Raw genomic sequence first — 27327 nt, 5'->3', positions numbered from 1 at the left:
ATTTCCCACCCCCTCATCCAGAAACATGATTAATTTGTCTTAAATAGATGATTTTACTTAATCAATTTATTTATTTGCTAACGAACAAACAGTAGAATAATTCCAATAAAAAGTACGCGAGGTTTCGGACTTTTCACCGGACCCTCCATCATTTTTATCGAACCCCCAATCTCCCCCGCGAATTACAAAACCTCCCCATAATTTTTATTGAACCTTTTCCCTCCATATCCTGCACGTGAGCTGCGCAAACGTCGCATGAAAAAAGAAATATTAAAAAAATTGAAACGTTCCTTAAAACATCTTTGCTGCAAAGAGGGTGGCCTCAAGGATCTGCAGCAGACGAGACTTCTCTCGCGAAAATAGAGGAAAAAAAATGGGGTGCGATATCACATCGTACACACAGAGAAGAGGAAGAGGGAGAAAGATGCTCGTCTAAGGACGTAGGACGAAATAACCCCTCACAAGGGGGTGATGGAGATGACGACAGTGCCAAGAACAAAGAGTGCAAGTATAAGGCGGAGGGGTGACCGTGGCTTTAGGGTGGGTGGTGCATATAAGATGGGAGACGTACAATGCACGCACCCTCGCGGCACACTCGAGGCCTTCTCAAGTAATGCCGCGCTACGATGGTTTCTATGGCCTCGAATGGAAGGGGTGGAATTGAGGGGTGGTTGGAGGGGGGTGGAGGAAAAGATCCCGAAAACTCGGGCGCTCAATACACTCACGAAAGAGACCGTCTAACCACCCTCCCGCCTCCTTGCGTTACCCGTACAGCAGTATTTTTGTTCCTCCTCTCCCCTCGTTTTATTTCTCTCAGACGCAGGAGAGAAAAACCCTTACGTCGTCACTCTTCTCCTCGATGTAGACTCGCACTCAGGTCCACTCGGGAATGTTTTAAAAGCGTCGCCGAAGCAATTTAGAATTTCTTTTTCTTTATTTTATATTTTTCTCCTGTCGTCGGCTTCGCTTGATGCCCGATGGGAGGATATGGGAGAGCCCTTCATCTGTCGGTCCCAACGTGATCGCAATTTTTGATTAAGGATAATAGGACGGAAACTGATAGAAATGTAATAATACACATTAGTCAACTATCAATAAATCAAAATTTTCCAATAGGTTATTTCCAAATATTTACGCTTTAATTTGGAAATCGTATTCGGAAATTGAATGAGAGATCGGAAAAAATACAACTCCCCTTCCGTTACTCCAGAGAAATGCAGACGAAGCACATTAAACGAATTTGTCCACCTCAGAATAATTAAAGAAAATAATTCAAAGGCAACCGAGTTGATTTCTTTAATTTAAAAAACCTGAGAATAACGAGGAAATTCATGAGGATGAAGAAACATCTCCCCAAGGCCCTTATCCAGTGCACCCTGACGAGCAGTTGAGTAGATATCCCCAGCATCTTGGTGGCAAAAGTGGCGTAAGAATAAGGTTTGCCCTTGGCTACGTTACAACGCACATAGACTCAAGGATCCTCCCCCTCATCCCCTTAGCTGTCCCGTCTCCTTCTCTCTCTTGTCTTTCGAATGCTGGGGATCTTCGGTGGGTTGGAGTTGAGAGAGGGTTAACCCTGCCGGAGGAGTTGGAAAGAAAGACTGAGGAGGGTCGGGATGAGAAAAATACGATGGATGGAAAGAACCTGTGAAGCCGCCAAGCACACACTTGAAACGCTACGATGACTACCACTTGAGTCTTCAACGCGGAAAGGAATGGCTTGTTGAGGGAAACCATCTTCCCAGTGTCTTTCAACGTGATACATTAATTTTCGAGGTCTCAATTTTTTTTTATCCGATGCATTGGGCCTGTAGGAGTTATTGGAATATCCCGGAGTAATCGCCAGTCTTCACACAGATGTGATCACTGGGGTTGGGAATAAATTACGTAGAGATTAATGTCCAGGTGGAATTTATCAGCTATTGTGCCTCCAAAATTGTTAGTAAAATGGGTGGGTTCACCTGTCTCAGGTTTTCCTCGGAATTTCTGAATAAATTTTGAAAAAAAAATGCAGACGAATGAAAAGTTGATGACAAAACAATGCAAAATATCACGGAGCAGTCCTTTGATTTTTTATATTTTCCTCAAGTCGTTGGCTGGTGTTACTGAAAGGCACTGGAGGTAAATGGGAAGACACCCTTCTTCATTCCTTTGGCCAGAGGCGACCGAGGGAAAAATTTTTGCGTCGTCGCGTGTCTCTCACGTTCATGCTACTTTTGTGTGCTTTTCAAGCAACAAAAAAGAAGTAGAGAGAACGTATATAAAAAAGAGAAGAAGCTAGGGAGAAAAAAAAACACATTGAGATCTCTCTTATCCCAATCTCACTTTATCTTTCGTTTTTCTCTCGCTCTTTCTTCCGTACTGGTGGGTCCCGTTGCCGCCACCAAGTGAAGGAGGTAAAAAAAAAAACGGCGAGTGTTTTTCTCGCCCATTGTCCAAACGCGCATCAAGAAAGAAGAAAGGCTCCTCTGATGACGAGCACTGGGATATGCTTTTGCGTTGCATAAGGCGAGAAAACATGGGATACGAGGCTTCTTTTTCAACTATCGCATCCGCTTTCTTTCTCGGATTTTTTTTTACTGCCGTCTTCTGTTTATGAAGTAAGTAATGCAAAGCACTCTGGTGATTTCTGTAAGTAGCACTCGAATTTCAATGGAAGACTGAGTTGTCTCATGTTTTTTCTTTTTTTTATTTTGATTTTTGTAGGCATTATAGTCATGAGATAGTGGGAAAAGCAGAATCGTGCTCAGTACATTGTCGACTCGCGACGTTTCGTTCTTAAATAAAAATTTCTGAAGTTCTGAAAATTCAACAATTTGAGAGAAAAACGAAAATTATCTCTTTAATTTATGTGACCTCAAATATTTGGTTCCATTTGCAAATTTATCTGGAAAAAGAATAACACATTCTGGGGTCAAAGACCGTCGGAAAATTTACGTCATTTCACGATCTTTCTTTATATTTATTCGATAATTCAAGGTATATAAATCGAATATTCCGTGACAGTATGCGAGAATTAGTGGATCACTTCGGTACCCAAAAATTACAGGCCATTGTCATCAGTTCAGATTCAATGACAAAGAAAATAAAATTGGAGCGCATGTGTATGATAAATGTGTGTGAATATTACTTATTTTTTCCAGCGTTGTTCACCGATTAATCCCCCTAAAATTCATTAAACCTAAGATTGAAATGTTAATCAAATCAACTCGTCACATCCGCTCATTTGACGATGTGACAAAACCGTAACGGAGTAGTTCCGCGCCTCTCTGACTTCATTCTTCTCCTTTTCCGTGGCTGATCCCCGCGCCTCCACCCCCAATCGTCGTTTCCACATCCTGCATTGCAGCGCTTAGCGAAAAAAAAAAAAACTACTGTATCGAGAGGTCTACCTCACCTATCCCCCACACTTAGTCGTCGATACCACGCGTGATTGTAACAAAACAACGGACATCCGGAATGTCGGACAGTCGCACAGGTATCGTTCCGCGTCCCCTTAACACCGACGCCTCTCCCACTCATTCGCATTCTTTGTCCAGGATGGTGTGGATTTTTAACTCTCTATACATATATTTTTTTTCCCTTCATTCACCTCTCCCTTCTATCTTTTCATTGGCTCGCCAGCTTATTCTTTCCACTCTCGATCCAATCTCGGACGTTCGGCTGTAGGTGTTTCCTCTGGAAAAGTGGATGCTTCCACCGAGGATACTTGGTCCAGTGGACACGTGCTTCCGGCATAGGTGCCTCTTTTAACCTCGTATGGTTTTACGTGAAAGCATGAGAGTTAATAATACGTTCGTTGCTTTGGTATTTCCTTTTGTCATTGTGATTAGAGTGACGTGTCGTTAATTATCGCCAGGGATTGTGACATCTTGTTTTTCATTTGCTCAGTGGATAATTCACATTTGGAGAAACACGAGATCGCACTGAGAGAAATCTGCAAAGAGTAGGATAAACGGCATGTTGTGGCTGCCCCTTCAAGGTCTTATTCCCTTGAATGAGAACCTGACGATTTCGGAAATGAAAAGACCAATCAATCGACATAGAAAAATTTGGGAAATTCCACGATTCGACTGGTGATCTGCCTTTGAAAGAACAAGTCATCAGATAAAAGTCACAGATAAAAATCCAATAAGGGGATATTTGAGATGGAGGAATTGTAGAAAAAATTATCAGCATTTTCCGAGTTCGCAAGAATTATTTAAAAATTGTTGAAATACTATTCACAATTTTTATTGATTTTTTCCGAAAATTCCGGTTTCCTCTTTTGTATTCTTTTTTCATCTGCGACCGAGAAACAGGTTGTGACAGCGAAGGGTAGTAAACTGACGCGAGTGTGTGACGAGTAACTCGGGGGCTGTAAAGGGCCGCTGTCGGTCGTAACGTCGGTACGACTGTGTAACGTTACAATCCCGAGGACTGCCAGCGGTCGTAACGGATCTCTTTTTTATTATTTTTGAGCGGACAACAAAGTTTTTAACTTCGTCGGAGTTTTCTTGAAGTATCGTCTTCAAGGGGGTGTGATTCCCAAACCCCTGCGTCAACCAACGACCATGAGAATCTCTGTCATACCCTAAAGAATGGTTCCTTAAATTTTTTTTTCCAGATCACGAATAAATTTAAATCTTAAATAAAAATGAGCAATTCATCGAAAATTCTTTTCGAATCTGTTCAGCGGAAAATTTAAGGGTCCGTGCGTCAGAATCTAGTGGAAATAATCAGACACTGTTTCTGTCTCACTAATTGAATATAATTTAATTCAATGGGGAACACTGATTGAAGACAAGTGAATGTCTGATTGTCATCTTGAGAAGGGCAAATTTACGAAGACATCTCGGTCACTGAAATTGAAAGAAAAAAAAAATTGGGTGAGTCCCATATTCCCTCTGAGGGGTAACTCAAGACGGGTCTAAGTGAGTCTTCCGGTCGGGCCGGCAATGATAGCCCTGAGAACATAAGCCCCGACCCCCGGATATGTGTTACGCATACAAGCTACTTATTGCCAAGTGTTGGCCTGTTATGTACACAAACAGTTTCCACACGATTGTACAACATCACACGACTTCCCATGATCCCTGTTAATCATCCCCGTGGTGTTTCGCACTCATTAAGGACGTCTTGAAGACTGCGAGAGGGAGAGGGAACTGGTCATTAAGACGAACGAGTCTAGCGAGGTTTCAAGATATAAATGAGATGATTATTTCGGCTCTCATTTTCCGAGAATTACGTCGTGACACTTTTTTTTTTCATCGGTCGCGGAATTTAATGAGGAGCAGTCGCATGCGGGGGAGATGACGGGGGTTGAGACGATGTCTTCAACTCATTCTTTTTTCTACCCGGGAAATATTTTCCGCAGAATTCTCGAGAGAATTTGCAACAGAGTTCGTTGAAGATAGAAGAGATTTTTGGTATTTTGAAAAATGTCACAAGTTCAATTAGATTCTTTCTGCGTATGCCTCTCCTCATTTACCAATTCGGAAGTAATATTCATCGCTTCCACCATCTCGCCCGTTCACTTGGTGCTTAGGAAACGAGCTCCACTAACCACGTCGTGGAACATGAAGTTCCCGGGGAAAGTATCGTCCACATTCTCATGCATCCATTACCGAAAATACCACGACAACATTTTGACCATCCACCTAACCATGGCCACTCGGGTGTATCGCCTTCCGCAGCTTTGTCATCAGGTTCCGGATCTGAGGACCCTCTTCCTACCTGTTTGTTTTCCCTCGGTTTTTTAATTATATTTTTTGCCTCTTTTATGGACTCAAGCACTCCCCCTTCGCCGTAAAATCACCTCTTTCTCAATCAAATCCGGAAATGATTTTGCCTCTCTATTGGGTTGTAAATTATTAATGAATATTACTACTCGGAAGTCACGATACCTTTTTGAATCGTTCTATTCAAACGTAGGAAGTTATCCCTGTTTATGTTTTACAAAGGACAATCCCCCATAAGAATAAAAAAAATTTCCATTAACGACATCAATATCTGAATTCAAATTATGAATTCAGAACTTTTAAAAATCGCAAAAATAATTACCAATTACCATGAATCTACAAAAGTCATAAAAATACCCCGAAAGTATCCCTAATTGATCATTTTTCCCCACCCAACCAAAAATAAATAAATTTCAACCGCGATGATTACCTTCACCGCATAAAATCATTATGTATTACATAGAAATTGCCTCGAGGAGGGGTTGGAGACGTTGGAATAGACGATACGAGGTATAACTCCCCGCATGAGAGGGGGTGAAAGGGGAGGGGGGCTGAGGGGGAAGCTTCGGCCACTTGAGAGTGCTCGCCGTTTCCCTTATTCCTTCAATCAACGTCAGCTGGGGAAATGTCTAGTGTGTACACTGGGCAAATACTCGCGTGCCCCCGCGCTAGTGGCTGCACATATAGAGACCAATGACTACATCATCCCAGAACGATGAGAATGATGATGACTGCCGTTGAGACTGAGAAGGAAATCCTGAGGGTGATGTTTTTTTTTTCATCTTCTCTTTTTTTTCCCCGAGACTTAGTCATCCTATTGATTTTTATTTTTTTGCAGACACAATGGTTATTCGTTTTTCCGTCTGTCTTCACTTCCGTTCACGTCTGCGGATACCATCTGTATCTTTGCCGATGAATGTGATGTCTAGCTATTCCCGTCACTCGCTAATAATCACCGTTTGTTGATTGAAAATTAAGAATTTTGTGGGAAGAGAAATTTGCTGATGAAGAAGTAGGAAGGAAAAAAAAATGACAGAAACCGGATACAGGAGTTATCCATGCATCATAGGTCACCCAAACGAGCCTGTTTAGACGACTTCAAGTTAACCCAAATTGACTCAATTGGATTAACCGCGTGGAGGCATTATCCGACACTTGGGAACCTCCGCGCAATTTAAAACGCACGTCAGCAAATGGTGCGACGTTTCTGCGTTGGCTTCTCATGCAAATTATCGTTAAGTTTTTTTAGGTTTTCGTTGGCCTTGTTTTTCAGTGAGACTCGCCTCGCAAATGGGTGCATTCAGGGGAAATAGAAATATGCGCACATGAGAATATTGTTTAAAAATTTATGATAAGTGTTAAACTTATTAAATTTTTGACGGCGCTTTCTGCAGTTTTTGTCCGACATCTGAATTAATTCCATAGTGGGTGAGTGAACTGTGTAGTTCATCATTTTTAATGAACATTCATCTCGGTCTAAGCACCTAGACAAATGAATTTAAAATAGATTTAATCACCTCATCCGATCGCAAGTAAACAAATTGCTCTGCCGGGGTGCAATCACGCAAATGAAGATCCCCGCGACGTGTCGACGTAAAAGAATAAAAACATAACGATCATCAGTTCCCCCCCGCGGAAGTTAAATCGACAAAACTGTACCCGATTTAAACGACATGATTCTATCACCCATAAAATACATTTTAACAAGACCAGTAGAATGCCGAGATTGGAGTGTCCGCTTCTTGGGTACTCTGTGATAACCCTCCTCCATCTGTAAAACCCTCCGTACATGTTGTAACACGTTCCCTCTTCATCTCGTCAGATCACCGCTCTCGATCCTCTCCTCATATATGGATCGTCGGAAGTCACCTTCCTCATTATCATACCAACTGGAGCCCAAGCGCAATCCCGGTTACAGTTTGTGTGTATATGCGTATGGGCCGCAGCCTTCATCCTGTGCCCTAGTCACTTATACAAAACGATTGGTGATCAACCCAAGAGTTGGTGATAAAGCTACAAGGCTGTGGATGGGATGAGAACAGTTTTGTTGAAGTTAAAAGCACGAGAACCCCTGGGTTAGGGCACATATGGGGGACAAGACGCAAGTCCATTACACTCAATCACAGTGTGATTGGCTCAAACGATCGAACGAATACACCGAGTTGTGTGCAATAGCTTATTTCGTGTCGTCGGGGAATTTATTTTCCGATGAGTCGACGCAGAGAAATGTTGAAGAATTTTAACGACATAATTTTCGGAAAAATATCAGAGTTCTAATAAAACTGAGGTAACGTAACAGAACATTTTTTTTGAAGCTGTTTTCCAGCTTCATAATGAATAATGTTAATTAAAGTCAATAATCCGTGATTACTACACAATTTTGAGATCGTACGCCAACGTTAATGGAGGTCCCATCCGAATCGGGACTCCCGAATGCCGCTGGACGGCTCACTTCAGTGGGGCGAACACTGCCGATCTCGTACGGACACATACGAGACTGGGAAAAGCGGGAAAAAGTCTAGTGCTGACACTGGGGACATTAATGAGTGTTTACCCATCATTTGTTAGGAAATCTCTCATTAAATCGATGGAGTGGGATTTTTTTGAGCCAGTTCATCATCTAATTTATACTCTCACCTTAGCGAAGAAGAACTGCAGTATTCCGACTGCTCAACGACAATATCCCCCAAATGTCTCGAAACTTTGGCAATTGAATGTAATTAACCAATTCCAGACGCCATTGACCACCGACAAAAAAATCTAGGTATTCTATTTTTTTTTTTCAAGCATCCATGGCACTCTGATATTGCAAGCAGAACAGAGACTGAAAACCACCTTGGCGAATTGCCATCAAGACTTTTCGCCAGCGGACTGACGATAATAACGTCGTAATCCTGGCTGGATAAAAAGGCACCATCGTACCTTTTTTTTTTCGTTCGGAAAACTGCACTTTTTCACCAATATGTTGGCTTCTCGAGGGGGAGAAGGGACGTCCGTTACTGTGCATAACTGCACTTCTGGGTAGCCCTCAGCGAGAAAAGTAGCCATGTTTCTCAATAATAGAGGTGGACTATTCAGTGCTCTGTGTCTGCATCATCTTCTCGTGCACTGCCATTAAGTTGAGAGTATACCAACGGCTATTTTCTCGATGACACAGATCATTTTACAATAGTTATGAGTTATTGAAACTGCGCGGAGATAAAAGTTGGGATAAATTATTAGTCAGTTCCGGAAATATAATTGATAGAAAAAAAATATTGATCGCTATCCTTCAATTTCCCCTGGAAGGGAGTTCTCTGACCGAAATCAAGCGATACATACCGAGAAATCAAAGTTTAAATGCCCCAAAACTCGGCCATATCGCTAACTGAAATCCATTCTGCCTCGTGAGCTGCCATCAGACCCTTTTTTTTATCGTCAATCCAAAGATCAAAAAACCGTTGGGACCCTAGTCATCCACCCAACTGGTTTTTCGTCTTTAAGACGTTACAAGGGGGCCCCCAAGACGTTAAAGACTCGAGCCACAACAATGAGTGCAGGGGGGATACCCTGAAGAAGGCCGAAACGTCGGTTACGCCTCGACACGGCAGCTGGCACGCGCCTCAGTAAAAAGTAAGCGAAACGACGTCACCTCCTTACATGATTCTTACCTTCTACCAATGTACACACATACCCACCCCAAGGGACTTTCGAGGGGAATTACTTGATGCCACTGCGGGGACATGTATACCTGGGCATTTAAATTTAAGGGGAGTCGAAGAAACGTCGACAACGTGCCACCTGAGGGGCACCCCATATCTTGCATTGGCGTAGAAACTCATAATACGATCGCGATTGTCTATAAGATACCTCACAGTCTTCACACGGGAGGAACCGACATTTATCTAACTGATCCTGATTTTTCTTCCGGTTATAAATGTTTTCAAAATTTTTTCGTCGTAAGACATTTCTGCGATGATATGATTCTGCGTCAAATTATTCTGGGCCCATGAAAATTTCATTTAATTGAATAAAATGGAATAAAATGAAAAATTTGTCTGAATTTTCCACGACTAACAGCTTGAAGATTATAATTAATATTTAAAATTCGAGCTCTATTTAATTTTACTCAGACATTTTCTAATATCTTAAAAGAGGTGTGTGAAATTAGGGAACTCGTTTTTTATATGCTTTCCCTTTAAATCGAACTATCGGGCTGACGCCATTGAGGGCAAGGACCGTTGGGCTTACTTCCTTTTCCGTATGACTCCAAAATATCCCAAGGGCGCTGGTTGATTTTTTTTTTCATCTCCCTCCAACCACCTTTCAATATCAAAACGTTGCTGTTTCCCACAGTGCACAAGTCATGGGAATTCAGATAAAAGAGGGGAGAAGAAACATACCTTTTCGGGAAAGTCCTCAGGAGGAGATTTGCAGACGGCACGAGGGGTGCCCCAAACACCTTGGGAAAATTCACTGACTATTGGGTCCGTTGAGACCCATTGCACCATTGTATCTCACGAATGCACTTCGATGATTCACCAATCTTCCCCTTGGGTATCTGTCGCATCAATCTGAGGAAAAAAAAAAGACGGTAAAGACCCACAAGACGGGAAAATCCGTTACAAAATATGTGGCGGGAAAGCGGTGAGATTTAATTGGCCGCGATAATGGTAATGGCCGACCGATAATGCCGAAAAACAGAGTTAAATATTAAATGCCAATTGATTATTTAATTTTTCAGTGATACACCGACGAATAAATCATCCACGTAAATCAGTTGATACTAAATTGAGTCAAATAGTCGTTTTAGTATGCGGTGGGACAGACTACAAATGATATTAAACGACCTGTAAATTATGAAAATTATCCATTGATACAATGAATGCTAGTGGGTGTGAAATCCACCCATTGAAACGCGATAAAACACCGAACGAGTTTATTTACACTATCATGAGTAACAAGCCATTAGAGCGAGATAAATACGCGAAGAGAAGTTTTCAGTACAAATTACGCAACTCCAAATTTGCTTACCGCTTATGGAATCAATATGGAACATTTGAGTGACGGTATCCTAATTTTCATTTAATTTTTAAACTTCGAAAAATTCCGGGGCACTTTAATGCACCTTCCTAGCCTTCAATCCCGAATTACCGAAGAGATATGCATTTTTTAGGGAATATTTCTGCATAAATCCGCAGCCATAAAATCACCAGGGTTTAATTAAAGAAAAATCAATATTGACGTAAGACACACAAGTTTAAATAATCTTGAAAGCTTAAATAATGCCGAGCCTTTGACGTCAAATTGAGTGAGATAATGAGGTTTACAATCAGCAACCGATAAACAGAAAAACAGCATTACCTATTCATCACCAATTAGTTGTTAAATTTTTCGGTGATAAACTGGCAAATAAATCACCCCCGAAAATCAGTTGATCCCCAATTGAGTCAAACAGTCGTTTCTGGTATGCAATGAAACCAACTACAAACGATATTAAACGATCTGTAAATTATGAAAATCATCCATTGATACAATGAATACGAGTGGGTGTGAAAACCACCCATTGAAACACGATAAAACACTGAGTGAGTTTATTTACATGATCATGAACAGCCAAGCCACTGGAGTGAGATAAATAGACCCTCTGTCGCACAAAATTGGAATAAAATCATAGCAGTGCCAAATTGACAATGATGAAAACACAACATGCCTAGAGGTTGAAAAAAATACCGAACAATAATGAAACGAGATATACATGTTTGAATGAGCTTGGATGATCGTTGAATTAACACGATTAACCGGCGATTAATAACGCATCAATTGACGTGTGGTTGTCAACTTGTTGCTCATAATCAGCTCGTATTCACTGTATAGAGAGCCCAGGGGCTTGTGAGAGAGTTAAAAAGGTCACGCATGTATTCATAATACAGTTGCATCGATTATTTCGTGTGTTTATGATGTATCCAAATGCGGTGATACTCGAAAATTCAGAGACCCTCCCCTATACCCGGTTGCGGTGACTCCCGAATGAACCGGATGTTACGATAATTTTATTACTACGCACCCCCACGAACAGTTGTTGCTGACAGAGGGGGAAAGGCTTGAGGTGAATTTGATGGAATTGAAATAAAAAAATATGAAATGACTATGGACATGGACTGTTGCTCGTCGATAGGTTCCCATGCGAGCCCCCCAGCAAACACACACCACATGACATTCGTGGGGGGTTGAAAATTCCGATGCACATGCCGCCCCCTCAAACGACGCGTCATGTGGAATACGCAGTTCAGCCTTAATTCGTTATTCCGAATGATTTGAGTTAAAAATTCATTACTGCTATGAATATTCCAGTGAAGTCACCGAGTGTTTTATAAAGGAATCGTCAGCTAGATTTATTTTTGTCTCTTTTTATTTTACGCGTACGAGGTGCCCAAAATGTTAGACCTCAAAATTAATTATTAATTTTAGAGATTAGATTTGAAAACGTCACTTCAGAGGGACAGAGAAATTTCGAGAAATGTCCCCTTGAACATTTTATTGACTCTTTCTCCTTAAATTAAATTAGAACTTTTACTCTCAAAGACTCGAATTTTTTCTACGAGTCCATCGAAAATGATCGACCCTATTTTTAATTAATTTCTCCTTCTTTCGCGATGACACGAATGCAGACGAGAAATTTCACTGATTCCCATTGAGACTGGATGACTCCATCGACGTAACAGTGAAAATTTCACGTCTGTCCCAGGGAAAAAGTTGAAGTGTCGTATGAATGAATGGTCGCGCGTCTCGCGCGTATAATTACCCCGGGGGTAGATCTCTCAAAAATGATGAAAAAAGTCTAGATATTCGCAGGGGGTAGGGGTGTTATATCCGGTAGATTTAGCGCTCCCGTATGTCCCACGCATCGGAGCATTCACCTACGGAGAAAGAGGAAAGCTGCCCTTATTGCCCCCTCTCACCCCTCCCGCCCTCCCTTGAAGTTTCCCCCACACAGGTAAATGTGAGTTCTTATCTCGAGCCATATGTCTCGACCACACGGTGCTCATTCTCCCCTCTGTCTCTAATTTCCCTTTTTTTTTGTTCTCGTTCAATGTTTTCTACGAAAATAAAATGTGGGGCTTTCTTATTGGCGCTAGACCCGTGCTATCGATCCATCGGCAATTATGATTGCAGTGACACTGATAAGGCGGGATACAAAGCTCACCTCGTTCCTACTCAGGCTGATACGAGCAGATAAACGGAACATCGATATTACTCCTGATGACAGTATTGTGCGTGGGTGTGTGCCGAGGGGGTAAACTATATCGCTGAAGCAGGTGCTACAAGCCTGCTCAGCTGTTGCTTCGGCCCACGTACACGTACACCAATGACTTGTGAAGAAGCACTTATTTAGGCCCCAGTATGTCAAATCTCGTGCCTAACGACGCACTTATTCCTACGTTAAATCTAAAATTCTATATTTTTCGAGACGATCGCTGGAAAATAATACGAAATTTATTAAATAAAAGGTAACGAATATTTCAAAAATATAGTCCGGCTCACGAAGGTCGTGCCGAATATTTTTTTCACCTGGAATATTTCGCAAGTTCTTCAATTAGATTGTAGATTGTCCTCCGTGTGGAACGTTTCGTAATACGAAGTAATTCCCTCCGCGTGAAAGCACTGATTCACCACCACCAATTTTCCCGCGTACGAAGCGATGATTTCATTAATCTTCCCTAACCCCCCAAGAATGAAACTTGTTTGCACATTGACTCCCCTATCGATTGCAACAGTGTCGTTCTTCGTGTCTGTAGCATAAATATTTGAGGCCACGTTTCACCCGCCGATAGCGTCTTGAATAGTCGCGGGGTAATAAAAACCACCGCGCGGGCGACAATGCAAGGGCGACACTGTTACTTGAAATGTGGCGATTCGCATAGGGGGAATATTGACAGTGGTGCTGACACAGAAGGGGCACTGAATAATAAGATGGCAAGAGAAAAAAAAAGCATTCCTCGATTTATACTTGGAACCCAGTGCAACCACAGTACATCGTCACACGTACAATTGAAAATGAATATGTGAATATACACCAACTGGCTCTTTTCTACCTCCCCCTATCTTGTAATACTTTTTCTTTTTCCTCTTCTTCGCCTGACTATTGATCCCAAGTATGAGTGCATCACGTATCTAGAAGCTGCTTACCAAATAAGATATTTAGAGGCGGTAATTTTCTTATGGACAGTGGCTCCTTGTGCGTTCGATCACCCGTCCAACGCTTGGGGAATTTCGGGAATTTTTTGGTGAAGAATTACTGCGACAGATATTAGACTTTGCTCTTCCCAAGAAATCGGGATTTCAGGAACGGGATAGCATGTGTGCTGTGAAATGTTTATTCAAAATTTTCGATCTTACTTTTGATGACTGAAAATCACCCCATCATCAGTAAATGGGCCCGAAAAGAATAATTCAATGCGTAGGACACAATTGTACGGATAAAGTCATTTTCCCAATTTCCTGTCCTCCTAATAAAGACAATAACCTTCCGGGTATAGACACTGGGTCGATTAAACCAGGTCGATTTGGGTTAACCCTGTGGTTGCAAACAAATGATCGATGTTGCAAAAAAGAAGGCATTTATAAATAGAGGATTGTTACTTTACTGTTGCAGGCGGTACATAATTCGAGACAACGACAAAATCGAGACGAGGGAGCGAGGGGCAGCTAGCCCTTTGGCGAGCTCGAAGGATGCAGCTCCCAGGCGGGAGCACGAGCAGTTCGCATAAGCGTTCAAATACGTGTCAATCATCGACACACATCATTATAAACGACAGTAAATTAAATATTAAAAAACGACAACAGGGAGTTAATAATCTACCAAACTATAGATGTGGTAGTTGTTGCAACAGTATCGGGAGTGAAAGTGGGAACGGAAACGGCACTGGTCCCGATAACGATTCTAAACCACTGAAGAATCGCAAACGCATCACTAGAAATTATCACCGACACAGAAACATCGTGTATCGACATCAACTGACGAGCCAAAGGTGGAAATTTTGGGATAAGGAATAGTGAATGGATATTATTTTTATTGTTTTTATCTTAATATTAGTGAAGTACGTAGGAGGGTGAGGGTGTTGATTGACAAGACGATAGCAACGATTACGAAGGTAAAAAACAAAGGTAAAGTGAGGAGACAGGAGCGTAAGGAGAGAACCAAGAGAAAAACGAGAAAAAAAAGTGGTGGTAGTGGGTCAGAGAAGGTGGTTGCGGTGGCGGACCGAGTGGGATAATCTAATTATCAATAATTATCAATTGGACCAAAACAAGAAATATTAATTACCTCCAAAAAAAAAGCCATCATCATTCACGACAGAGGGGAGGGAAAAAAGAGGCGAGGGGGATAAAGTATTCATCGACATCGAGATTCTTCACTCCAAACTAAGGAGAAGGAGCGGCAAAATAGCCCGTAAGAAGGTGGGGAGAAGCCGCGCGCCGCATACAAGTAGGGGAGGGGAGAATAGGGTAGTGCGTCTGGGTTGGGAAAGGAATACCCCACGAAGATATTGTGGTAGTTGGTGGAGGGGGAATAGAGAAACTCCGTGTTGAGAATTACTATCATAAACTCAAGCCACGAGGCAAGCTGTTCGAGTGAATAGGGGAGGGGTGACAAGGAGCCCTGGCGGGGAGGGGACGCGTAGGCCTTCGGGGGGCCGACCAATCAGACGGCTGATGATGTCATCGGAGGAGGAGACCGACTGTTTCGCCCTCTACGGAGCAACCGCGGATAGTAAGCAACAGCAACTCCTGAAGAAACAGAAGCGCACCAGACAGCGCGTGGACGCTGGTGAGCCGCGCAACAGTTACTCTAGTATTCCAAACTTCAGTTCACGTCCAACATTTCTTGGTAGTGGTATTTACGGTGCTATATTCAGTGGTACAGGCCCACCATCTAGTCATCAACAATCATCACCACAGGGACAAACACCAACATCACAACAACAACAACAACAACAACAACAACAATCACCACAACTCCAGCAACAGTCTGGAGCAGGAGGTAATCAAGGTCACCTCGCAACAACGACGGGGCCGACCACACAGCATTCTGCCCACGCGGCATTTGGCTTTTTTGGGCCACAGAGTTTTGGCCAAGCCAAGATGCTTAACGAGCTCCTTGGCAGACAGGTCAAGCAGGCCAGTGACGCTGGCGGTTCACCACCAGAGGGTAGTCACGGTATGACAGGTGCTGGTATGGACCAGACGACAAATTTACAGCAGGGCAGTGTCGTTAATTGTGACGATCCTGCTGCTGCTGCTGAATTAACCCAGCACATGTTGCGGGATATACTCCAGGGAAGAAAACTTTCAGCCCTCGCTGTACAGGAACAACCAAATAATAACAATAGTATACATAATAATAATAATAATACAACGGAATTATTAAAATCACAGCAACGTCAGCAACAGAGCCCAACGCAGTTACATCAAAATAGTGATAGTGCGCGGGGTATAAGTGGGACAGTGCAGAGTGGAGGGGAGGAGAGTGTTGATGGTAATAACGTTAACGCGAATCATAGTGATCGGGATACGATTATGCCAGGTGACGCTGAAGACAGTGCTGAGGATGCAGCATCGGCTGCACGCGCCATGGAAGAGGCCTTTGCAGAGGCTGGTATGGAGCCTGGTGCTAATTTAGATGGTTCTGATTGTGAACAAAGTTTACCACCGAGTCCGACGGCCCAACGTCCGGGTTCGGTAACAGTTAAAGAGGAATTACATGATTCGATGAGCTTGAAAAGAAGTCGATCATCGAGTCATTCACCCTGTCCAATTGTACCAAAGACGGAGACGAGCTCGCCAACGACTGAGATTAAGCGGGCTCGTGTTGAAAATATTGTCAGTACAATGAGAAGTAGTCCAGCATTACAGCCAGTTAATGGTTGTAAAAAGCGTAAGCTTTATCATCCACAACAGCAAACAGTGCATCATGTTATACACCACAATGTTAACGATGCTATGCTTGATGTGGATGAGGATGAGAGTGAGGAGGAGGAGGATCCTGCAACGATAAGACAGAAGAGAGAGGAAAAGGACAATCTGAAAAGTCAATTGAAACATTTGCACGAGCAACTGGCAATGATGCAGCAAAAATATCACGAGCTCTCGAGCCGTATGGAGCCGGAGAGTAGTGAAAGCGGTGAAGCGCCAGCAAGTCCGCAGAGAGAGCCACAACAACCGCCTCCGCGACCGCCAAGACCCCATCCACCACCCTACAACAATCTCCCATCACTGCCACCTGATCATCCACACGCAACAGCAGCAGCAATGTATCATATGGGCCAGAAACTCTACCTCGAACAGCAGCATGCCGCCTTGGAGCGTATGAAGCAACATCAGGAGGCAGCTGTTAGACAACAAGCGCAACATCAAGCGCAACAACAGCATCGTGATAGGGAACATTCGCGTGATTCACATACACGACAACAATCACCACAACCAACGAGAGATGTGCAGGATCAGAGTCGAAGTAATACGGGACCATTGACACCCCAAACACCCCAAATGCAACAAGCTGTTACGCCTCATCAGCACAAGGACTTCCAAGAGAGGCCGAATGTGTTTAGGCCTGGTGCAAGTACAACGGGCTCAACGGGTACACACGTTACAGAAGCTGACCTTGAGTCTCTAGCGGATATAATGAAAATGGAAATATCCTCAACATTTGGCAATCTTGTTGACACTGTTTTCGCAAGGTTTATGCAACAGAGGAGGTTTCTTGGTAAACCCATTGAAGCAGCACAGGCGGCCGCTGATCAACTCAACAAGGATTTATTACTAGCGAGTCAAATGTTGGAGAGAAAATCACCGAGGACTAAAGTCGTGGACAGGGGTGCACCTCAGTCGAATAACGGCCCAAACGGGCAAAGGGGGCCCCTAAACGGTGGCCCCCCACCCCCACAATCAGCTCCATTTTCCCAAATGGGAAGTCTCAGTGGTGGTTCACATGGTCCCCTGTCCGGCCCAACGGAAAATAATCTCAATCAAATTAATCAATTACCGCCACACGCGAGACCGAGTATTGGTATGTTTCAAGCACCAAAACCACCGTCGATATACGCAATGGCATCGATGCAACAGCAGCAACAGGCGCAACAGCGTGAACAACAGGCACGTGAGCAGCAGAGAGATCAGTACTGCAATATGAGAAATGAGGACAGAGAAGCGAGGGAACTTGAGCAGAACGAGGCTCTTTCGCTCGTAATGACACCAAAGAAAAAACGTCATAAGGTAATTATCAAAAAAAATCCTAAAAATCAGTAGATAAATCTTATAAAAAATATCTCGATTACTCATGTTAATACTTAGTTCTTCAATTCCCAGGTAACCGATACGAGGATTACTCCACGTACGGTCTCCAGGATTTTAGCACAAGAGGGTAATGGATCGCAGGGGGGTAGTGAGAGTCCACCACCACCACCACCACCCAGACCCTATCCTGGACCACCTCCAATGCTGCCTGTATCGTTACCAACAAGTGTTGCGATACCAAATCCAAGTTTACACGAGAGCCAAGTGTTCTCACCTTATTCACCATTCTTCAATCCCCATGCGGGTGATCCTGGTCAAATGCCACCATCGCTTCATCGCGCTGGTGCACCACGTCATTTACCAGCCAGTCCGCCTGGTGGTGGAGTCGATCTACGTGATTCACCACCCCTACCTCATCCACCAGCAATGCTGCATCCAGCACTGCTAGCTGCTGCCCAACACGGAGCAAGTCCTGATTATGGACATCTACGAATGGACAGCAATGACAGAGGTAGTGACTGCAACTCCGGCGACATCAGTTACGACGGAATTCAGCCTACAATATCCTTTTCTAATGCTTTGTCAGGAGTGCATAATTCAGCACTTCATAGTTTAGGTTTGCTACAACACTTTTTCCCCTTTTTTTCGCGAATAGAGAGACTTACCCAGACTGAAGTTGTTTGATGGAAGAGAGAGGCATAGACGAATGTTAGATTAGTTCGCGACGGAGTTGGGCTAACGCGAGTAGGGGTTTAGGAAGGACGAGAAGAGGGGGAGGTGCATACGAACTCGAAGTTTCATACGAGAACAAGGCTGCTTTGAGTCTATATATCGAAGTTCTTTGGCTCTCGCGTTCACTCTCAGGGCTACTCGCGCACAGAGGCTTCTCCCTAACAACTTGGCAAGCCAATAATCTGACCGTGTGCAGTTTAAACGGAGAAAATAGTTCCGAGGATTTTTTTTTTTGTTCAAGTGAAAATGTGGAGAGAAGAGACTGTTCAAAGTTTCATGAATCCTTCACTTTGCCACCGTTCATTGCTCTTTGGTTTGGAAATAGTAAAAATAATATTGAGAGAAAAGACAAATGCAGATCTCTGGAGAGAGAGAGCAAATTGTAACGAGCAATTTCATTTTCATTTTCACGATTGTTCCAAGATTAATCACTCGTTGCTATTTCAAGCCGAATGGAAATGGAAAACTAAATTCATTTCGACGATTCGGTTCACGCTGGAGGAGTGCATCGTACGTTAAAAAAACATGAAAAGTTCGGAGAAGGGAGAGAGAAAGCGAGTGAAGGAGGAAAAAAATTATCGAAAGGGGAATGTGGGAGGGTTTGCTCGATCGGTAAAGTTAGAGTCAGGTCGTGTGTGATAGAGACCTACAGCTACAGCGGAAACTGCATCGTGGGCATTGGATCGGTGCACTAGAGTTCTTTGCCGCCTTTTTAGTTCGAGCCTTTGATGTAAAATCAATGCACGCTCTCCTTTTTGTTTTTCCAACCCATCATTTTTCCATCCAGCTTTCTTTTGACTCGTATCAAATGTGTCTCATTCATTTCCATCATCTCACTGGCGTGCGATGAGCCCATCGATATACGAAATATTTATCCCCAGCAGTTAACACCTATCAGGTTTGGAAGTCGTTGAAATATTTATTCTTGTTTTCGTGAGGGAGAGGGGGGAAGATGTGAGACAAAGAGCAACGGGATTAAAGCGAATAAGAATTCGATGAAACCACAGTAGAATATCCCATTACAAGTAAGAATAGGGTTTTTGAGTAAGGCTTCAATTGAGGATGCGGCCAATCGTAGGTCAATCTGAGGTCGTATCCCCACGTATCCAACAATACCTACAGCCTTGTACGATTTCTAATCCAATTACCAACATCCAAGAAAACAATACGATTGAATCTGAGATTTTTGAAATTCAGTCTGAAATAAATCACGGATTTGACGCATAGTTTTTAATGATAAATAACAATGTTATACCGTTATAATCCTTAACCGCAGTGAACTCGTCGACATTGACGCCGATGCATCTGAGGAAAGCGAAGCTGATGTTCTTCTGGGTGAGGTATCCGTCCTCGGCCGTCCTAAAGATGTACTTCCCGGACATTAAATTTAACAAGAACAACACTGCTCAGCTGGTCAAGTGGTTCTCCAACTTCAGGTGAGTTACATTTGAAATTCATTCGCATGTTCATTTTAGCTCGACATCACTGCCACTCCCATACGTGTTCCGAACTTGGTACAAGACGTCATATCTCCTCGTGTCTTTTCACCGAATTGTCCTCGAATATCAAACAGTTCACCTCAAGTACGTTATCATGCAAAGTGGTAACACTGGTCAGCCCTGACCACACCCCCATTGTCCAACGGAACCGCATGAGACGTTGAAAACATTCAGGGTGTGTCTCTGAATCTTAATTACCACAAGCCAACTGATACATAAGTAAAATGCTAGTAACTCATCCTCACGTCTAACAAGTCAGACACACTAGAGGTCGTGTGCCCTGAATGGGTGGTGCAGGTGGTTGGGATACCTCCAGGCATATCCAAGTCGACCACTGGGCATTAGTCTGATTATAATTAGGCTGAGTACGAAGAGATGGTTAGATACAAAGTGATACTTCCAGACAGGATTGTACATTATCGCGTTTTTCTTATCACACGGGGACTTGAAGTTATGAAGCCCAGTCAGCACTAATTCATCGGTTTTGAATTGTCTTCCATAAGTTGATGCAATTGCTCCATTAACTTGTCATCAAATTATCATTTGTGGTAAATTCATTAACAACAATTGGACGACAAATTTTTAATTCTCCAATTTATCAGAAAATTTGTCTGGAATTACGACGAATTATATTCTCTTTGCAGCACAAACTTTCTGAGTGTGAGAGCAATGTCTTCGTCCTCGATTTTGAAGGCCAACAAAGCCTTATGATAACCGGACATATCTCTCTCTCTGACCGGCGAGAAAAAATGTCATAAGTTATTGTCCGCACAGTAGTGAAATCTCTCACAGACTCCCAACTCAATTAAATCAATTTAAAGTCACACAGAATTAAATTATCAATCCTTTTTTATGATCTGTACTCGATCGTTTTCATTTATTTCACTCCTTCATGGAACAATTCGTTATCCGTACATCCGGAGTCGCTGCAGCGCGTGCCTGATCTGATATCCTAATGTACGGCTTCCTATCCGGAAATGCCTCGAACATTATGCTACGCTCACTTCCACGTGTAATGTTATAACATTCTTTCTGTCGAATACTGTCTCCGCATTTTTTAACAAATAGCCCCCATACACCAGCTCTATTCTCAATCGAAATTCATCGTTATTTTTAAACGTCGTATACCTTTCAAGAACTTCATCAACTCAATGAATCATAAACGTTCGGTTTATAATTTATGATCAATTGTTTCGGGGCCTCCTCGGTGACTAGGCATAAACCTTGTGGCATCGTTTCTCACGCTTTTCGAGGGGAAATAATTACTATCGTCTTATGGGGCTGTTCACGTGCTGAAGTACGGGGGTTTATTCACATACACAGACGACAAACAATACACGCTTCAGTATTATGAGGGTTGATGAGACAAGATGAAGGGGGTAGTTCGGGAAATGTGGAGATATTGAAAGTGTCCAGCTGGGGTTAGTTTTTTTCTTATCAGATTGTCTACCGACACGCGACTTGAAAATTCAAAGGTTATCTATCAGGATAGAAGGAATTTTATGTCGTATAATGGATAATACCGCGAACCGCAAAACTGAACGAGCACGAAATGCTCATTTTTCTTCGATCCGTGGGGTGTCTCTCATTGTCCCACTGGACACTCAACATCGTTGAAAATATTTAACTGAAAATTATACGTCACTGGGATGAGAATTGTTCCTAGAAATTCCAAGCGCATGATATTTCATTATTAATGCCTCACCTATTCGTCTATTTTTGGTATTTTGACACACGCGAGGACGAGTAAACCTCCCCTAGTCTTCGGCTCGTAATTTCTTTTTCTTATCAGTCAGAAATTATCAACACCTCGTGTAACACAACAGTACCTTGTACAACTGCTCACCCCAACCAACATCAGTTCCTCAAATCGCCGCACCCTCAAATGACGCGGTAATTTTCTAAACGTAAATTTCCTTTTTCTGTTATCATCAGACTCGGTCTAAACACGTGACCAATCGTTAAACATCTAGATAGCCGTCTTGTTTCTTTTCCAGTCCGCACACCTTCGTGTCTCAATGTGCAATGGGTTTTATATGAAAATAGGGGACAACATGCACGTTCGGTCATTTTCAGTATTGTCACTCGGGAACATCGACACGCGAACCGTGGATCTTCAATTATTAAGTAGCCTCTGAGTTCCATTAGACGTACAGGAAGAATTGGGGTGGCGGGGGGAGCGGAGGAAATCTAGGTTGAATGTGTGTCAGTGCAGGGGAAACGAACTTGTATTTGGATGCGAGAGTGTTGGGAGAATTTTTTTTTTAAATTACAGGCATAGACGTATGCGAATTGTAGATGTTGGAAATTTAAAGTTCATTTTAGATCGAATCGGTCTTGAGGTCTATTATTCATCTTGAAATTTCGCGACAAGAGGGACACTTTTCTGTGTAAATATTTTAGAGATGTGCCGTACACTTGTCGGGAATTTTTATTATGTTGTGGTTTCGCAGAAATTTCAAGAAATTTTCAAATGGTAATTTTTAAATTTTTATGGGAAACGCTGGAAATTATAGAGCAGTTGTATCTCGACAACTCTAGGGGATTCAGGAATTATCGTGTGTAAAGGGACGTCAGGGTAGAACTATTAAACGATTTTGATTTTGACAATAATTTTCATCATTTTATCGGTGTGAAAACCGTAATTTTATTAAACAATAACCAATTACCGAATAATCCCCCGAGAGAATCCCGTATCTTGTCAATTACCCGTCGACAAAAAACCGAATTTCAATAAATTCCCAGGAAAACAATAGTCAAAGGAAGGAATAACTCCAGAAAAAAACCCCACGAAGAACCGTAAATCGTGCTAATTAACTCCATAAAACGCTTGCAAAAGAGATAATACCACCACGTATTCTTCCAAAAGGACCAATTAAAAGAGTCCCGGGCAAGTTTACTGAAAATCTTGAGAGTACAAACGACCGGGAGTATAAAAAAAAAGAAAACGAGAGAGAGCCGAGAGGCAAAAATCTCCAGCACACATGGGCCCGCACGATGATGACGATGATGAAGGAGTATATAATAGGGAGAAGGTAGGAAAAAAACGTAAAAAGAAAAATAAATAGGAGAAAAAAAAATCCCGCGACGTCGTGTGTTCTTCGGGAGGGGGTTTATGACGTTGGGTACGTGTGCTTTTTAATCCCACAAGATTGTGTGTACTCGAGCTTGGGAGGCAGTTAGGTTGCCGTTGACGGAAAGAATAGAAAGACCGGTGGGTGGAGAGGGTTGGGCTTGTACAGAGAAGCGAGGGCCATTTAGCAAAAAAAGTCTCTAGCTGGCTTTCCACACACGCGTATGCGCCTCATATGTACACACGCGATGCGTTTACGACAGGGGTTGGGGGGATAAGGGAGAAATTCACACAAACGTCATCTCGTCATTCGAGGCAGTTTTCTCGTCATTGTTGGGGTATAAGCTGGTGTGTAATAACCACCCGAGGAAATTTTGTGCCTTGAGGTAAAGAGTTCCGTCAAGTTTTTTTTTTCTATTTTTATTTTCAAGCCCTTGTTGTTTTTTTCTTTTGAATTATTTAGTGGAACGAACACGTGACCGGGAATTCGTGTTGATGGTCTAGGGAGATGAGGATTGGGGGGTGAATTAAAGGGGGTTTGTAGATTGGTTGAATATTGTATGAATTGATGAGATGATTTGGTGTATTTTTTTTTTGTCAACGTCGCGGAGTCGCTTTGGGAATTAGAATTTTTTGGAGAGGGTAAGTTCATGGCAAGTGGTGTAGTCGATTTAACAAAGAAGCTTTTAATTTATGAGGGATTATAAATGATTTTTACCAGACAAGTTTCAATCAATCAATTGACTATTTCAGTTTTTACGATTTCACCTGAGAGACATTATTTTTATAAAGTTTATTTTTTATCGTGTGAAAATCCGTGGGGGAAATTCTACAATTTTATGAACCCCACACGTAGTCGACGTATGACGTTATCAGTGACTTTTACATCACCTCATCCACCAACGAATTTAAAACCGTCAATTTTTATTAATAAACATTGAGTGGGCGAATGTTTCTGTGGGACTCACACAGTTATGATCTTTTTAACGTATCTCTTGAGGTTTATGCGGAGAATGAGGAGTGGATGAAGAGTGGAGTCTTGACGAAATGAGCAAGTACGAAAGTCCTTTGAGACAAAAGGATTGAGAGGTGAAAAAGCCCGGCGGGGGTAGTGGCATGAAAAGGGGAAGACTTTTTTTCGGGGAATGTGGAGGGACTGAGATGGAGACAGTCGAGAGGCTCTTGGTATCCGCTGAGATGCGTCTTCTTCAAGTTCTCGGTTTTTTTATTATTTTGAAACGGAGAAGAAGAAAAAACGGGCGCTGATGAAAGGAAGACTTTGAATCTTTCAGATTCATCCAGGACTACTCGAGTGATTTTCACAATTTTTTAGGCTTCAAAATTGTTTCTGCCAACGGGAAAATGGACCTTAGGGCATATCACGTACATTTCAATAATTATTGATTGACGTTGGATGAGTGAAACAATTTTAAATTTCATTTGATTAAATCAATTTCAATCTCCAGGACAAATTGGATGCAACTGCCGCGATATAAATATCACTAAACAAAACTGCAGCTTAAAATCACCGAAACCAGAATAATCATCGAATATTCCAGACCTTGAAAAGCTCTTCATTAAAGCCATTTAAAATTAACTTTGTTCACGTGTTTCGGGTCATTCCAAACCTCATCCTCGGCAAATTCCCTCCAGGTGCCCCTTGTTTGTTCCCCTTCCCATCAACTTTATACATCTCTATGTGTGCAGTGCTGGAGAGACCTCCAAGCCCCAGAATAGGAAAAGAATCTCGAGGAATTTGCGCGCGGCTTGGGCTCCTTAATTAAAAACTCAGTGCATGGCACAATGGAGTGGCAACTCTTTGCTGACGATGGAGACTCACTCTCTTTTTCCATGAATGCACAATGTATGTCTACAATACACGACCTATCCCAAAGCAAGTGCGGTGAGGGCACATGCGCACAAAATTGATTCATTTTCCCTTCATCCCCCTGTCGCCCCTCTTCCCTTGTCCGCTGCCCGATTAAAATCATTTCTCATTCATATATTCATTCTCAGATTGATTCAAAGTAACGGCATTACTTTAGTTCCCGCGTATTACGCTGGTTATTATGCACGCGGGGTAACTAAAGCTCTCGGAATGATCGATAATTATGTGAATTCAGTCTCGTATTGCTTTTCCGCTTTCTTTTTTTTTCGTTACAATCGCATCAAGATCCGTTTGAAAATAAAAAATAAAACGTCAGACGTCATGAGGTGGCTTTTACTTTTTTTTTCTCCACGGGCTTTATAGATATGGGCGTACTACTCTGTATTCTCTTACATGTGTATTTTCCCCACCTCGGGTATTCAGCGTCAAGCCAATCTAACCGGCAACTTCCACCACCCCCTTTCCCCGTAACTCCCCTTACCCACACCACGGAGCGATACGCTTTCTCAAGCGGAGGGCTCTGCATAAACGCCAGTCAATTAAAAATTACTTAATTACGTTCTTGGCACTAATTAGTGACGGGGACGCACGGATCAGTTGCTTGCGGTATTACTCGATACTGCATACACCCTACTTCCCTCTCCACTATTTTTTTTCTTCCCCCATTTCGGAGGTAATCACCTCTCGAAGGCTGTTGCTCCTGTATTTTTTCGTTTTCATTTACCTTAAGGTAAATTTTGCAAGTAGTTGTTTAACTGTGAAATGATCTATTTCCTCTTCTCCATCAGTAACTAAATAAAAATTTTAAAAGTGTTTGGACAAAATATTGTTTTTCTTCGGGAATCGGTTAAAAAACTGGGGCAAAAAGGTTCATCTCACCTCGATTATGTCGGATGTTTTTCCAGCGAAGGTGAGAGAAGTGTGAATTCCCCAAAGAACCCGGGGAATAATATTTTTCTCATCCGAATGGCTCTCGACATTGTCGAGTTGCCATGACACCCCCAAAAACAAAAAAAAAAACCTGAAGATTGGCCGTTTTCCCTCCTCCCGTTCCTTTCCGCTGCCATTTTGTCGTCTTTTTTGTCCGATATTTTTTTTCTTCTTTCGCTGATAATGAACACAAGTACGAGAAATACGGTGGCAAGGGTATTGGCTGGATGGGCAGACAATGCGCCGTGGCCGCGGGGCTATCTCTCGAGAGACGAGGCATAAAACAGCAGTGAGACAGCGATAGCTAGAGTGCTTCATGAAAGAAAGAGTGAGACAGAGGGAGAAAGAGAGGAGATGCACAGGCCACAGTCTCGGGACTCACAGAACAGCGAAAAAGATACGAAATGAAGGGGGAAGGGCGCAGGGGGTGATGGGGAGGGGGGATGAGAGCGCGGAGGGTAGTTGCGGGTAGGGTAGCTTCAACGGGTATGTAAGCATCCAGCCCACTGCAAGGCTAATCCGGCGCTATGAGCCGCTACTTGGCGCATAAAGTACGGGGGTACACTCACTGGCAAAAGATTAACCAACCACTTTTCTCCGTTTCTTTCAATTTTACCCCTGTTTTTTTTCTACATTTCCTCAACCAACTTCACGTTTTTCCTTTTCTCCCTCCTTCACTCCCGCCTGCCACTGCCTCAACTCACCTCTCCGCGCATTTCCGTAACCCAGAGACTTCCTGTTTACTCACCACTGACTCGGGAGAAAAGACGCGCTTTAGAAATTCCTCTTATTTTTAACGGGGGTAATTGTATCTCCAAAGGGTGGGAGGTTTCTTCGACAATTTTTTCGGGGGGATTTTTCTGATGGCTTTTGAGGGCCAAATATTCTCTTCAAGTTCAATTATTCCAGTGATTCAACAAAAGCTAGGCACTGCCAAAAATGGTTCAATTAAAAATATAAATCTCACCATCACCGCAATCATCCCTTTCCTTTCAAACTCGAATAAAATAACAACATGATTCCCCGGAACTTTATTGCTTCACTCCACAATATAAAATAATTAGTAATTGAAAATATCCAGGCCCACCCTATCCACTCTAGACACTCTACGTCCCCTAAAAATAAAACCGAATTATCATCATTTTTATTTTTCATCCGTCTCCATATGGAAATGAGAAAATAAAACAGAAATGGAAGAAATATGCGGCT

General features: G+C 42.6%; 2 protein-coding genes across 12 annotated transcripts in view; one reads left to right on the top strand and one right to left on the bottom strand.

Moving 5' to 3' along the window:
• The window catches only part of LOC135166892 (uncharacterized), a 125040-nt gene extending 111469 nt beyond the window's left edge, over window positions 1–13571 (bottom strand). For 2 of the 3 annotated variants that reach the window (XM_064129601.1, XM_064129600.1), the window contains exons 1-3: window positions 13272–13571; window positions 12907–13177; window positions 10103–10273 (exon numbers count right to left, since the gene is read on the bottom strand). In XM_064129601.1, coding sequence (XP_063985671.1) covers window positions 10103–10210 — 108 coding nt within the window. In that variant the 5' untranslated portion in view covers window positions 10211–10273; window positions 12907–13177; window positions 13272–13571. Of the gene's footprint in view, window positions 1–10102; window positions 10274–11063; window positions 11184–12906; window positions 13178–13271 lie in introns of all 3 variants that reach the window. The other variant, XM_064129602.1, reaches the window with a different exon arrangement.
• Window positions 1–27327, top strand: part of LOC135166888 (homeobox protein prospero) — an 88089-nt gene that overhangs the window by 46718 nt on the left and 14044 nt on the right. For 3 of the 9 annotated variants that reach the window (XM_064129588.1, XM_064129592.1, XM_064129590.1), the window contains exons 4-6: window positions 14356–17975; window positions 18054–18612; window positions 20005–20164. In XM_064129588.1, coding sequence (XP_063985658.1) covers window positions 15417–17975; window positions 18054–18612; window positions 20005–20164 — 3278 coding nt within the window. In that variant the 5' untranslated portion in view covers window positions 14356–15416. Of the gene's footprint in view, window positions 1–6183; window positions 7149–14355; window positions 17976–18053; window positions 18613–20004; window positions 20165–27327 lie in introns of all 9 variants that reach the window. The other 6 variants (XM_064129593.1, XM_064129596.1, XM_064129594.1 and 3 more) reach the window with 4 other exon arrangements.

The sequence above is a fragment of the Diachasmimorpha longicaudata genome, chromosome 10 (genome assembly GCF_034640455.1).
Source record: "Diachasmimorpha longicaudata isolate KC_UGA_2023 chromosome 10, iyDiaLong2, whole genome shotgun sequence".
Lineage (NCBI taxonomy): Eukaryota > Metazoa > Arthropoda > Insecta > Hymenoptera > Braconidae > Diachasmimorpha > Diachasmimorpha longicaudata.
This window is presented reverse-complemented; position numbering and strand designations above follow the sequence as displayed.